The 16,034-nt window shown below is 36.3% G+C and overlaps 1 protein-coding gene across 2 annotated transcripts in view; it reads right to left on the bottom strand.

Moving 5' to 3' along the window:
• NHLRC2 (NHL repeat containing 2) overlaps positions 1-15,750 on the bottom strand; it is a 38,727-nt gene extending 22,977 nt beyond the window's left edge. Inside the window, exons 1-5 of one of the 2 annotated variants that reach the window (XM_069797027.1) lie at positions 15,401-15,750; positions 13,159-13,311; positions 5,792-6,247; positions 3,293-3,414; positions 1,409-1,538 (exon numbers count right to left, since the gene is read on the bottom strand). In XM_069797027.1, coding sequence (XP_069653128.1) covers positions 1,409-1,538; positions 3,293-3,414; positions 5,792-6,247; positions 13,159-13,311; positions 15,401-15,563 — 1,024 coding nt within the window. In that variant the 5' untranslated portion in view covers positions 15,564-15,750. The remainder of the gene's footprint in view (positions 1-1,408; positions 1,539-3,292; positions 3,415-5,791; positions 6,248-13,158; positions 13,312-15,400) is intronic. The other variant, XM_069797026.1, reaches the window with a different exon arrangement.
• Between the last annotated feature and the right edge of the window lie 284 nt (positions 15,751-16,034).

The following is a 16,034-nucleotide window of genomic DNA, read 5'->3' as shown; positions in this document are numbered from 1 at the left end:
ACGGAGTTCAGCTTGCTGGTTCAAGGTACCTTGAAAACTATACCATCTAGTCACACAACAGTCTACTGAATCACAAAAGGAAAATCAGACTGGATAAAATTCAGCAAAGCTCATGCCTTCATTAATAGCAGCCCACATCCGGTGAGATGCTCTTTCAGCTACTCCTCTTTTCTCTTGCAAGTAGGATTCCATATGCTTAACACCAATTGTAAGGGTCATTGACAAAGCCTTTGAAAAAAGTGAGGTTTTTTTGGTAGAAGACACTAGTAAAAACGTTAAATCTAAAAATTGATGCTGGTTGCTTATTTAAGTAGTCAAGGCTGCTGGTAGTACACTGCCTATACTGACAATGTATTAGTTCCAGAAGACTTCTATACAACCAGCATTTATGAACTAGCTTCACATTCCCTTAAACTTAATTTGAGTGTGTTTTCCTCCCTTGTAACTGACCCAAGATTATAACAAATGCTTCCAGGTCAGTAAAATGTTGTAATTTACTAATCTTGCAAAGCGCCTCTAATTTAAAGATATTAGACTTAAATCATGCTACTTCCCCACCCCATTCATCTGCAAATCCAAGAAATCCCAATATCGGAAGTCAATTTTTATGCCTGAAATATTGACCTAAGGGTTTTATGCCACATGAAAGCATTGTTCTGTCATTGTTAAGAAACTGGCATCTGCAACTTCTAAATTATATCGAAATGGAAACACGAGAAAATAGAGTATCAACTCACAGTTAGTAACGGTTGAAAACACAGTTATGCGACGTCAAGCTCAGGTGTGTGTTAGGAGAACCAGGAAAGAAAGCTACTTAAATCCTCAGAAGCTGATTCTTGCATCCTATTATGCAAAGATTTGATTTTTACCCCTTGATACTTGCAAGGTTTTTTCTGTGATATTCCTCTCCTATCTGATTGACTCTATCATGAGCTTGAGTCTAATGATTCTATGTCACCTAAACAGGAATAAACAGACGCCCCCAACTAAAATTATTTTTATTTTGTAAACTCAAATATTTACAAGTAGTCAGACATGTCTGTATAGTCAGGGAAAGGAACTTCTAGACAATGCTCACTTCCTGTAAAATGTAGCTGCTTCTTAAGTGATCCTGGCATAAGCACTGGCCTAACAAAGGCAGTCACAACTTCCTTCTGTATTTGGACCCAGTAACTGTATAACTTGGTGCAAAAGAATTTTTCTTCCATCAAGTAACAGTTCACATTTTTCAGGGTCCAAAGCAGAACTGCAGTTATCACTTGCAAATGAAACCACTGATTTTTAGACTCAGTTGTAAAGTAAATCTTTAACTTTTAATATCTCAGATTATTACCAAAACAGGAAAACATCTAGCAAACAGTAATGCATGCGTAAACACGATATGTTAAAAGCTCGACTGATACAATACTTGAATTTCCGAAGACCACATCCCACGGAGAGCTGATAGGCTGTTCTTCTCCTTTTGCTCCACCTTCCTTATCAACACCTTGTATCCCAATGCCTGCTACAGTGGTCACCATCTCTAATTCCAGGTCAATCTACAAGAACCAAAATTACACACACTGAATGTACAAAATTAACTTGACTGAAGTTACAGATAATTTGAGCTAGATGTCAAAACCAGAGAGTTTTTGCTGACAAATAAAAAATAAATCCTAACAATTTTCAGCTATTTGTTTATTTAGGAAAATAATTAATTTTACCACAATGCTTGCTGATGGGGGAGTAGGTGGGGGGGAGAGGGAAGCAGCAGGCAGCAGGAAAACCACATGCCTGGAATTCTCTTCCACACGTAACAAAAATTGACACTGCTCTGTCAAGGTTTGCTCAGCAGTTGTAGAAGAAAGCATCAAAATTTTCTAGAGAAATACTCAGACAATGGATGTGGATATTTTATTTTAAACTTCTACGGGAATATGACATAAAAATTCAGATACTGTAACAGTATCTCCTAGCTCTATATAAAATAATCTGTACAAAGCAAATAATTTTTGCAGTTTATTTCATGCCCTAGAGCAAAAAAATGTTTATTTCATTTATGCAATGTAAATCCCTTTATTTTTCCTTCCCCTTCTGCTTATTTTCTAAGTGACTTCCAATACCTCTCAGGAATTTATCATGATGATCATGTAAAAAGGGAGTCTTTCACGCACAGAATCTTCTAACTTTTGTAGCAGTAAACGCACTCTTTGCAAGGCCCGTGGCCTGCACAAACATCTTAAAACATATCCTGTAGCTGTTGTACTACTTTAATTCTTGGATACCCTCATGGCACATTTAGATGAAAGGGAACAGCTAACTATCATGAAAAATGCTGAAGCAGTATGATCCTGATCTTCAGGAGTTTCTGAGCTGTCTTTGCTACCTGCAACTTTATTTCCTGCAGTCACCATGCTACAGTGATGAGTATTAGTAAGATGAGGATCCTGGAGCAAACTACTCATTTTTAGTAACAATATTTCTTTACCAACAGGGAGCCTTAGTCCTTTCCAGAATAAAACCTGGCAGACAACTGCAATGAATCCAGTGCAGGGATTTTGTAGACTAGTGCTTTGAATGAACCTAATTAACAGTATAAAGGCACCCCAAATTGAGTAAGGATGTACCTCCTCTGATCACAAATCAGTCATATTGGTGAGGATCCAAGTACAAGATCTTCTGAGATGCACAGAATACTTTTAATAATAAGCTAATATTATATTGCTTCAACAATCTTAACTTCTGATTATTCTAAATTTGACCTAACCAAATGTAAGATCCAATGACAACATATAGAAAGAGTAACACTCCTATGTGCTAAAACCTTGCAAGCATTTAATCAAAAAAAAAAAATCCACATGCAGAAAATTCTGATATTAAAGCAGTTACCTGTACTTTAGAGACCTAAACAGCTAACAGAAGTTTAGATATTCACTGAACCATAGTAGTACAATAACTTTAGATAAGAATCTGATACTACCGGAAGTGAAACAAAAACAATTTTTGCTTCCAGTACTAAGAATAGATGTTTCTCATAACAGGAAAGTAAGAGTCACTAAAGAAAAAAAAAAAAAAATCAGTTATGCTACAACGAGTAGTGCATATCATCTTCATTTGAAAGGAAGCACAGAAGTCTATGTAGCCCTTTAGAAAACAAACTACACAACAGCATTTATTTATAAGATATTGGGCCAAATTTCCTTCCTAATGGTGAAGGTATTTGGAGAGTAATTAATTTGGTGTAAATTTTGACCTGTATAAGCAGAATAAGGTATAAGAGATTAAATTTTGAATTTCCTTATGGGAAATTTACCTTTCTAATTAGGTGATTTTCTGTATCAGCTACATAAATAACATTATTTTTTATAGCGATCCCTTGTGGTGAGTTGAAAGCTGCCTCTGAAAATCTGCCATCTCTCCTTCCACTGCTTGGACCTATAAATGAAACAAAGCAAACTCAAAAGTAATTTTAGAAAAAAAAACCAAACCAAACCACAAACACTTAAAGTGCATACATTTAAACCTGTAAGAAAATGACATATTCTAAGAGATGCTTTCACAGCACCTTGTAAAGTTTACATTATTAATATTGTGTAGTCTCATTTTAGTCACTGTGCTATGTGATTACAATAGCCTGGTGCTATTAAGTTTTGACCTCATTCTCCACAAGTTCTCTGCTTCTTTAAGCTCATCTCCCAAATAGAAGTCCTAATAGGGGTCTAAATTGTTCCTGTTTCCTTGCCCTAAAGGACAACAGCAACAATGGAAGACAGAAATAAAAAACTACATCTTTTTTTCTTCCTAACTACATCAAAGCAAGCCAGCAGGAAAAACTTTTCATTTCCAGAACTCAACTCCATTTTAATGGTTTAGATTTTGCTGTAATCACAAATGAAACTAATATTTGATTAGCAGCATTTTCTCATTAATAATAATTAGGAAAAAGATAACATGGAACTAATTACACAAAAGAACAGTGAGAATGATGGAGTGTCAGTCTTCTGCGCAGAACAATCAAGAAATAGAAAGGAACATGTCCTGAACATAACAGTATGAAGGTAAGCATCGTATTTCAGAGGGAGTAACATTTAAAGTGCATTAGCAGTATGTGTCAGCAGAAGACATTTAGATATGAGTTATGTGTGCATCATGATTTATGATGCAAATATAGTAATTTCAACCTCTGTGCATGCCCACATTTATTACTGTATTATCAACTTCATTACATTCTTTTCTGCCCACTGACTCATTTACCTGAGTCACCGAAATACACAAACTTTTACAACCTACTGTCAGAAGACAATTTAGACCTTAACAGACACCAATGACTGAGGTGCTGGTGTGTCAAGATTCCAGTAGTTCCCCTTATAACTGTCAGGGTGCACATCCCCATGGAAGGGATTAGCAGAGTGCCAGAGGAAGGAGGGGTACCAGTTCAGAGGTTAGGACACCTCCTTCTGAATTACTGTTTACTAACTATCCCAGAACACTAAAGGGTAGCTTGTCTGCAGAGACTTCATCACACATATCAAACAGAAACCAAATTATCTTATTTTTGTCATAAGAAATCTTGTCTGTACTTCCCATAGGAGATGGGTATTAAGACTAATGCCTTTATCAGGTTAACTTGGATAATTAGTCTGTCTATCCAATGCACCGTTACTTCAAATAGCAAGAGATTTTCTTCCTTTCTTTAAATAGCAGTGCCACTAGTATTTTTATGAGCTTTGTAGGATCCTGCCATGGCAGAGGTGTTAGTCAATACCAGACTAATTAATATACGACACATCAGCATACAAGTTGTGATTCTGAGACATAAATGAGCCGTTGTTCTAAATGATTTGGGGATTTAACCACTTCTTAAATCTGTCTATTATGGTTGGTCACAGATGGACTGTCCTAACAGCTATTACTTGGTGCATTAAGATGTAGCTTTGACCACTGTAACAGATTAAAAAAAAGAACAAGTCTGAATGTTTCATTTATGAAAGAGTAAAGCATACAAAGAGTGTGCAATTTTTTTAATTTGCACTGTAAAGCAGATTGTAAATTTACAAAAACCATTGAAGAGTTTAGTTTTTTTAAAGCTGAAATGTTACTAATATAAACTCTGCAACAAATGTAACTAAATTTAAAATACTTAACTTTCACTGTTTTCATAACTTGTTTATACGTTACACCTCAGTTTTGATAAGAACACAGGCCTTTTAATACACACTAAGGCAACTTTGTTTTCAGGTGCCTATGTACTTACTAGTGCAATGCCCCTGCTCTTAATAATTCTCCCTTCCTCTAAAAACCAGAAGAGGATCCTATACAGGAATGCTCTTCATTTTAAAAAAAAGCAGCAACAACCAAACAAAAAACACACCCCAAAAACCTCCCCACACAACACCATTGCCACAATTCAACATTCATTTCTTCTATTGGAAACGGAAGCATTACTGTCTCTTTTCCCTACCTTGCTGCTGGATGTGGATGTACGTTACTTAAATCTAAACCCATCTGCATCTCTTTCAGAGGAATACAAAACATATTTTTTGTAATTCATATTGGTCATCATATAAAAAGACAACCTTTAGTCAATGGAACAAAGAAAAAAAATCTCAACCAATTGCAGTAACAGAGTCTCTCACTGATGGTACTATACTATATCCCCCTATATCCAGTAAAAGTGATTTTAGTAGAAAAAATATTTCTGGCAATGCTTATAAACTGCTACGTCCTCTAAGAAAAGAATCAGCCTAGTATGCCCAGCAAACATACCCTACTCCTAAACTAAAATTACTATAATAAACTTATATAGCCTTACCTCCAATAGTGTGTAGAATTTGTCCATTTTTCTGAGTAACCAAAATCCTATGATGTCCAGTGTCTGCTATTACCAGCCTTTCTCCTGAATTATCTACAGTCACTTTGCCAGGAAACAGCAGGGGAGAAGGCGGGAGGGTGTCCCTGTATAGCTTTATTCCAATGTTGTTGTCTTTGATTTGTCCTCTCTCCTTGTAGAATTTCAGTGTTATAGAAGTAAATAAAAACAACTTCTCTCTGTGTCCCTCTCCAACAAGCGAAAACAGCATATTTCCACGAGGCCCGAGAAGGACCAGAGTTGGCCAGCACGACACTTCTAGTTCATGCCACAGTGTTGCATCTGCATCATTTACTACAGGGTGCACAATATTATACCTCAGAACAGCACTTTTAATGTTATCCAGAACTTTTTCATTTGGGAATTTCGCTGAATGGACACCAACAATAATAAGACCGTCTGAAAGGAAAAATAAAATCATGCATTGATACATATTTGTATTTGAATTAAAAAAAAAGTAAAAATGAAGCACATTTATCTCACAATGTAACTGACTGCTTTCCAGAATGAAAGAGGATTTGAACAAACAAAAAGCAATTATATCTCAGTAGGAATACAGATAGATATGTATACAAAATACTGAAACTCAGAAATAACATTTCAGTAAAATTACTGAACTTTAGGACCATTACTTCCCCAGCTGGTTGACATTTAATATGTCATAAATCGTTCTTAGTTCCTGAACCTCTACATAGTAAGGTAGGAAATACTTTCAAAATAATTATGGGTAAGTTGTAGCAGCTCAACTGATACTTTGTTTTTTTTCAGATGTTTATGACACCTCTTTGGATTCCTGTACACAACTATGGTGTTTTAGAAAATTAATTATTTTCCACAGTTAACTAGGATTCACAAATATAACACTGAACTCCAGAAGTCCAGAGTTACCTTGGCATATCTAACTCTAGATAAACAGTAAAAAACCCCCCAAAACCCCAAAACCCCAAAAAACCCCCAAAACAACCAAAAAACTATAGGCTTCTGAAATCAATACAGTATTCTATATTTCAAATAAAAATGCCAGGACTGACAACTATGACAAAATTACAAAAAGCACTTGTTACAAAGCAGGCAGGCTTGAACCCTTTTCCTTAAAAAAAAAAAAGGGGGGGGGGGGGAGGATTAAATAATTGATTTTTGTCCCTCCCCTTAAAATGTTTAACTTAGTTTCTGTATTTGGTTAATAAAGACAATGAAGAGTTCAGGTTTTCCCATAGCAGGGATAACTGCACTTCAAATCCTAGTACAAAGGTGTTGCATAAGCGTAAAGTAATATAATTCTGCTTATATACATTGCATACATAATACCAACCCTGAAATCGATCAAAAGCACACAATTATGAGCTTCCTTGAATTGTTTGCTTATTTTCTTAGTTTTATGAAATTCAAACACAGAAATAAAAATCCATGGCTCAGACTTCAGCTGCTTTTCCCTTGTGATAAGAAATAAATCTGCTTCCACCCCATGTAGACAATTACGTAAGCAGCCCCAAATTTTCCACTCCCCCTCCCTACCCAAGAAAGAATAAAGAGCCTTCCTTTAGTCAAGCCACTTTTCAGTGGCTTCTAGGAGGGGAAGTAAAAAAAAAAAACCAAAAAAACCCACCTACATCCTTTTTCAGGGCTTTAAATTATGTTTCACTAGCATAACCTCCACCAAATGAAATAAACTGTGCATGACATCAATACCATACTTCGTCTTACTTTGTACTTAAAGAATACTATTAGCCATAAGCATAATCTTGTTATAGTCAAAGTAACTTGTCAATTCTAACTGAAGTAAGGAAGATAACAACAGTAACCATGCAGTTCTAGAAACCTGCAATACAATAATTTTAAACCACACCTGTTAATCTAATGGAAATCATTAGACATTAACCTTACTACTTATCCAAAAATCACTCATGTTTCTGCATAGTGCAAGCATTTTGTAACCACAAATAACAACTGGGATCTTTCTACTTCTTCGTCTAAGTAAAAGTTTTAAATTTGCATGTGATCTTTTGTGTTATTTTGAGGAGAGGAGTGAAATTAAATGGGAAAGGAAAATATCCTTAGAGTTGACGCCCACATGAGTTAATTTTACTGCAGTATTAGAATTTATTTTGACAACAAAAAAAGTACTTTCTTTTTTTTTCCCCAGTCAGGTCTATAAAAACATTTAGCATTTATAAACCCTTTTATCAGTAGCATTCAAATATCTGTGGCATTTCCTTCCTTCCCACAGTCACCAATATCTATAGGTGGATTCCTTATAGTATCATATTTTTTCAGTAATACAAGTAATACCAAAAAGCAAAGAAGACTTGGAGTCTGTACAAGGTGGCATGGAATAAGAACAGCCATTATCCCATCTAATCCAATTCTGATGATGTTTATACTCTGAAACATGAGTGTAGATCCTCGAAGAACTTCATAAGGTTCTTAAATCAGACTAATTTGTGCTTGTACAAATAATCACTGCAATTGAAAATGTTGTGTTGTGCTACTATAGACAAAATAGGTTTGGTTGAACAGTTATTAAATTTAGATAAGCAGGATACAATTTAGTTATAAAAGATAAAGGCAGATGCACAACGTATATCTCTAAGTAAGCAAGTTCTGTCATTTAGTGCTTACTCTAATATTGTTATGCTTTATCCAAAACAACAGCCAACGGAAATAGTCCTCCTGAAATGACACTCATCTGGACAAAACAAATTTTTAAATAAATGTTTTCTCAGCAAAGTTTTAAGAAGACTTGAGAGTATAAACTGTTTCAGTTACTTGTAGTAGCAGATACTTTATTTTTAGAAGGTAATTTTTTTTCAATTCAAATATAACCATTTGTTACAATAGGAAAAGACTTCATCAATTTATCACAAATCTAATCAGGACACAACCTAAATACTTTCAATCACCTTGCTAACAAATTTATTTCTCATCTTCTAGCTTCTCATAGTTGCTAGAACAGTACCCCTCTTTCCCCCAGTTTTTCTCTCTTTACTCTCCCAGTTGCAACCACAATTATCAAAATCCAGAATTAGCTCTCTGAGAAGGAAATCCACACAAAAAAATAATTTTTTGCAGCTTGCATAATGTACCTTTCTCCTTATCAAAGAAAATAATTTTATTTATTTAGCATTCTAGCATTTTAATTTTTAATCCACAAGAAGTGTACTTTTTTTATGCAGTAACTCACCTATCTTATACATTTTATTTCATTTAGTCTAAACTGTTACGTCACACAACAATTCACTCTAAACTGGAAATTTATGTATCAGATCATTACAGTTATTTGGCACTTACTACCTAATCCATTAAAGGGCTTCACTATTTGTAAAACTAAGCAAATATGTAAAAATAAAATGCTTTTGTAAAACAGTCCGCCAAAAGCCCTGCAGTTACAGTCAGCGGAGTTTGGCATTACAAGAACGGTGAAACCAGCCCTCTGATCAGAGAAGGCCTAAACCAGGGCCCAAAGAGTAACAACTGTAAACAACTGCATCCAAGGACATGGTTTGGAACGGAATGTAGTATTTACTTTTATGCTTTTCTACCTTTATGGTAGAGGTGCAATCTGGCTAGCTGGACATCTTTGTTCTACCTTCACCACTGGTTTTGTGGTAGAAATGTAACAATGGCAATTATTTCAGGTCTTAAATAGTTGTATTATCTGAGCTCAAACGGGTTTGTTTACTTCTAAAGAAACTGATTTCATCTTAAGTTGCCTTTTTATTCAGTTACAGAGGGCTTTTTTTCAGTTACAGAGAAATTGAAAAGTATTTTTCTCTTTTAGCCCTCCTCCTCAACCACAAAACAGTGTTAACGCAGAAGAACATCTTCAGTGTGACAACAGGAAAGTGCTGCATAGTAAAAAACTTAGTTGAATATAACAATTTCACAGATACAGAATTAAAAAAAATCACTATAACTGATACAGTCTTTATCAATTCTATAGGTGCAGCATGTTGCAATATCAGACAGCTCAAGTTATAGTATCATTAACTGCTCTCCAAACAGTAGGTCAAATATTTTAACCGTAATAGGATCAGCAGCAGTGCTTATATTTGTCCTTCAAAACCAGCATTCAGGCTAGAAAGACAATTCTATACTGAACACCTGAACAGCACAAAGAAGTTACAACATCCTCTCATAAGAAAACTCCTGTGGAAACTGATGGATGCTATGCTAAGACATAAGAATATGCACACCATTTAAAACACTTTACTTGAATGATTATAACAGAGCACAACACTGGACTTACGCCAAGCTATTTCTAAATATTAAAAAGTACTCCCTCTTATAGAAGTCATTTCTGGACTGCTGATAACATGAACTGAATATGCACTGGGGTTTAAAATAACTTTCTGAATGCCACTTGAAACACAGAAATAGCACCACTGAAGATAGCAGCGAGAACATATCAGCTAAAGATGCTAGGCGACATTTAATCCTATGGAAAGCAGTCTTCATTTTGAAACAGATCTCCTGAAGCTCCAGACAATAGAACTATGTGCATATGCACAATGATATATACAATGGTTTAGGATCACCCTGAAACTACAACTTCTTGTGTCCAGGCTTCTCATGACTGATGATCACACTGCTGAAGTTTCAATATACTCCACATAAGAGAGCACTGAACCACATAAAAAAAAAGTAATCAGTATCAAAAAATGTATGTATACAATGTACAATCAAAGAAAGACATTATATCAATATTGAGGTTTGTTCTTAGTTATGCAGAAAAACATAGGCAACATTCCTTCAAATATTCAAACAATAGATTGAAGATCCAAATGCATTATGAGATAGATGCTTTCTCAGAGTAGAGAAGCTTGTTTTCATTCTGACTAATATTGTCTGCTAGGTCAGCACCCTCTCCCACTTCTATAGCATGGTAAATATATACATGAAACGTGTAAGTAAATGCTATGTTTACAAATCTAAAGTTTAGTAAAGCTGTAGTTTCACTATATATTTAATCCAACTTGATGCTACCAAAAGAAATGTTGCTCATCTTTTGCACCAAAATCAGGTTTTTTGCAATCGCAAGGTGATAGATTTTGGAACTAACCCAAACAAAAGTGAAGGGACTTCCATTAACTAAATAAAAGAGCAGGTTAAAATAGGATGAAACTTCAGAATAAGGCTGAATATCAAGATACTTGCATTAATATATCTAGACATTCTTAAAGCGTTTTTTTATATGTTCAACATCCATTCTGTTTTAGTTTTACTCTTCAAACTTTTATTTTTCTCAAGTTTCTCAAGTCAACAGCTCTCTTTCTCCTAGTGATTAGTAAATCATGTTTGCCTTTGGTGAAAAAGATGCACATTGATGTAAGACCATCCACTGAAGTATTTTTCTACGGCTTAAAAAACCACAACCCTTGCTGCCTTGATGTATTTATATGTATTACTGTAATGCTAAAATTTACACACTTCGCACAGCAAAGAAAGATTAAATAATCCTGAAAAGGCTGACAATCAAAACATGAAAACAGCAGAAAACAATCAAAAGGGAGATTCATAGTGAAAAAAACCCACGTATTTTTCTTTTTGTTTGAACCATCAAGCACTTTAATCTCTTCCTGAATCAAACTGCTGCCCTCTGTTTCCTAATGGATTAAATTTAAGATTAATGTTGCACACACCTGCTCTTCTTTCCTTCTACCTCCACTCTCATCCCAACTATCTTTTTTCTCTCTCCGGTTCCTATAGGAACAGGATAGCTCAAATCCAAAACCAATTTACTAGGATAGCTCAAACACAAAAAGAATTTATCACCTATCAGCAAAGTACTTTCCTCAAGTAAGGACTCCTATGAAAGGAAGTTTAATAAAAGTCAAACAAAAAATGTGTCTCCAAGTGGACTCCAGTTCAGTTCAGAGTGCTGCAGCCTCTTCTACACCAGTATAGAGATGTTCAAATACTTTAAAGAGAAAGCTTGTGGGGAGAGGTTGTTAAAATGAGTATTTTGTTACCAACTGATTGAACAGCTTGGTCTTAGAAAACAGATTAAGGATATGACAGCTATATTAATACTATACTATTAACTATTAATACTATATATTAACACTATACTATAAAATGTTTATAATTTAAAGATATTATTCATTATATGATCAATGTAATCTGAAATCTCAATCTAGACCTTCTTCCCAGCATGCCTGATATCCACAGCAGTCCATTTATCATTTGCTAATCAGCTTCCAGTTACAACTGCCTCCCTTCCCCAAAAATGCCATGACAGTTTTTCCTTATTAGATAAAGTTCCTCATATCTGAAACACTAAACCAGATCTCAAATTTCTCCAAAGCAAACAGCTAAGCTTTCCAAGGTAGAAAAATTAGTTTGAGTCTTCTCTAAAGCACTATGTAAACCTACAATATATAAGTGAACTACTTAAAGTTAACTTGAAATTTCAAAGGCATTGTAATTTCTTTTTCTAGTGAAAGAAGGTAACACATGAAAATAAATGCTGCCAAAATTAAAAACGATGAGAAATGCCAACAGAGAATCAGAGACTTAAACATTATAAGATAATGTTATTTACTACATATATATATTGCATTTAATACAATATTTTTAGGGCTGAAGGTAACACTGTTCTTCATCCTACTGTTCAGTCTATTAAAATATCCAAGATAAGTGAGTAGCTGATACATTCTGTGTACGATCACAGCTTATCTCTGACAAGTCATCATGATGACAAGAGACTGCATTCTAAATAGTAATTGCCCTGCATTTTTATTCACTCAGAGAGATAGATTTCATCTCAGATGTGAATTTAAAGAGCTTAATTTCCTCTCCAGAATACAAGACTACTAATGGCATATAATGTGATGCCAATACCAAAAAAATTCTAAAACAAGTTTACATATTTTGTTGTTTCAGTTAGAATGGAAAAAACAAGTAACCTTAACTATATCCATTCTACCACCTTTACTATAGTCTTCTCAGAGTTGGTTCCTAAGTCAAGTGTAGAGGGTTACATACTTACATTAACTTTGAGCCTGTATCTTACATCCTTGTGTAGCTTTTTGCAAATAGCCTTATTTATAAGGATATCAGATTTGGGCTTTAAGCACATATACTATTTCTTTAATTATACAGACACAACAGATACCTTATTTAACCCCATTTAAAAATGTGATGGGAGTATACACAGTCACCTTTTTTAGGCTACTTAAAAGATTAGAAGACATTTTTAGGCACCCCTGAAATTTTGCCAGCTGTTTAGTAACCAGCAACAAAGTGACTCAGCTACTCTGCCTGCAACACTGCCAGTAAATTCTATTCCAAGCAAGCCAAAGCACTTTTACCTTTATCAGAGTACTGGCGCTCTAATGCGTGGAGATCAGGCAGCAGGTGCAAGCAATTGATGCAGCAGTAAGTAAAGAAATCCAACACCACAACTTTTCCACAAAGGTCTTTGTGAAGAGAAATAGGACCTGCAGTGTTTAACCATTGTAGATCTGGAATTCAGAGAACAGTGATACCCAGTTAGGGGAAGTGTAGGGAAAGGCAGACACTTATACCTAATTTGCACACCACCAAACGTTCCTGCTACATTTCACTTAAAAAAAAAAAAAAAAAAAAGTTCAACATTCCTTTCCACACAGGTAGAAAAGCAAACCAGAAGTCTTGTATTTATCCAACTCATCCTTACGTTCCCTAATTCTTCATAATTAGTAAATGAAAAGAAATACTATTAACAAGATTTAATGTAATATTCAAAGTCCAGTTTATATATTTAAATAGGCACCTTTTTATTGAAAGAACATGCAAGCCTCAGAAGAATTTTCATGCATTTTAAAACATGATCTACATTATTCAACCCCTAATGATGTCATATGGGTAACAATTAATTATTTAAAACTCACATAAATGCTAGTAAAGTAAAAATCTGTTAAACTCTTAATGATTTTTTCCACAGTTTTGTAAAGAGCTAATTTCAGAGATGATTAAAAAGTTTTTGTGTTTATAGTTTTGATCTTGATTTTCAAAGTTTGAAATGACAGGTATAAATTAATCCTGTTACATGGGAAGAAATACAACATTTTCAGATATTCCCGGTAGTACTCCTGGTCATTTATTTTAACCACTTGATGAGAGACATGAAAGCATTCTTTTCTCATTGGTAACTGATATTCCTCTGATCCCACTAGAAACTGGTATCAAGATGAGAAAGAAATATCCTAGAATATGGTCTGCTGTTATTATCACTTAACATTTCTGAGAATAATAGGGTGGGGGAAAGATAGATGTGATACAATGCAAAGCTGAGCTAAATTTTTGACAACCTGTTTTTTAAAAATGTATTCTGACTAATCTAAAAATCCTCAAAACTTCTACTCTAACAGTTTCAGCAAACTAATTTCTTACTGCCCCAGGAGAAGTTATTGGTGCTGAAGTCAGCAGGAAGCTCGTTTTCACTTTCACTAGGAGGAGGATTGATCTCTACCTCCATACATTTATAAACATAAACAGATGCACACAAATTCAGATTTGGTGACAATAATGAGAATAATTTATCAAGTGTATGCATTATTTCCACAGTATAAGGGCTTTACTGTTTACTTTTTAAAAGAAAAGAGAAGGTTATTTATTTATGGCATTGCTCCCCTTTTCACTATAATTAAAATACCTTTCATAAAAAAATACTGGAAAAAATATTGGCTACCTATTTGAGCTCTTTTTAGAGTAGAAAATAAGCTTTGACAGAACACAGAAAGTGAAACAATATTAATGACAAAAGCGAAAATTCAGTTCAGGGTCCAAATCTAGACAGAAACAGCATTCACTTTGCTCCATTGGTTAAAAGTCAGAATTCATTCCTACGATAGGTATGTGATTTTAACCCTGAAGTTTACCTCCCGAGGTCTCTGTCTTGCAGTCAGATGTGAGCTCCCACACTTGCCGAGAGCCTTACTGAGGTTAAAAGGATCCTGAGCAGGACTTGCAAGATCTTACAAGACTTAACCTTTGATTTCACACTTAGCACAAGAAGAGATACAGAAATGTGTGAAAGGGAAATGGGCGCCCCACTGAAGGAGGGCGACTTCTCCGGGGACATGAAAATTGACAAGCACAGGTAAGTCATGCGGAGAAAGAGCTGAGAAACATCCTGAGCGGCTGCAGTGAAACCAAGGGAGCTCAGGGGAAAGCTGCGAGAGTTGGTAAGGTTCTCACTATGACCAGAGGAGAGAGGTATCAATATACTGCACAGAAGGGAGAGGCTTTACTTAAAAAAAAAAAAATTAATGAAGCTAGCAGAGATTTAGAAGACAGGACCAGCAGCAGGGGAGCCTTTATAAAGGGCTTCTTTTTTCTTGTCCTTCGCTCCCGGTGCTCTCAGGAGTGACATTTCCTGTAACTAAAAGCGCCTTTTAGAAAAAAGCGGCGAACGCGGCCCCCGCAGGCAGCGGCACCGCAAGGAAAACGCCACACGGTGAGCGTCAGAGCTCAGCCGCCTCCACCGGGGGAGGCCCCGCAGCCGCCGGGCCCGGGACACCGAACCGCGCTCCGCCGCGGGGCCTGACCCGCTCGGGCCCCGCCACCCACCTCCGCCGAGCTCGGGCACCGTTAGGTCCCGCTCCCGGCTGTCCATCTTCTTCAGGTACTGGTAGACCAAGTTCTCCTTCTCCTGGGCAGTAACGGCGTCGAGCAGGGCGTACTCCAGCTGGGTCTGGGCGGGCAGGAGCCCCGCCAGGCCCCCCGCCGCCATGACGCCTCCTGGGCGAGCCCGCCACCGCGACGGGCCGCTGTTTACCGGCCTGCCGTTTCGCCGCCGCACATTCGGCACCTGCCGCAAGGCGGGGGAGGAAAACTGTAACTAAAAAAAAAACCAAACAAAAACCCAAACACAAACCCCCAAGCCTAACCCCAAATACGCAATAACTCGTCTGTCTTCTCATTAATTTCGTGTTTTTACATAGCTTTGATATCCACAGAAGCACAGCCGTGAGGAGAATCCCTCGCGGTGATTCCAGCTCAGCAGATTCAACACAGACTGCTTTTCCCGCCCAGTTACTTTTTTTATTTGCAAGTGGAACAGATGTGAAAATCGGGCAGCACCGGACAAAGTCCAAAGCAAGCACCAATAATTTAAACGGTGGGATTTTTTTTTTTTGGGGGGGGGGGGGGAATGCTATGAGAGAAGCGGAAAGTTGAGCGACCGCCGTGGTGACGAAACTGC

The sequence above is a fragment of the Haliaeetus albicilla genome, chromosome 11 (assembly GCF_947461875.1).
Source record: "Haliaeetus albicilla chromosome 11, bHalAlb1.1, whole genome shotgun sequence".
Lineage (NCBI taxonomy): Eukaryota > Metazoa > Chordata > Aves > Accipitriformes > Accipitridae > Haliaeetus > Haliaeetus albicilla.
The sequence above is the reverse complement of the archived record's forward strand: the minus strand, read 5'-3'. Positions and strand labels throughout refer to the sequence as shown.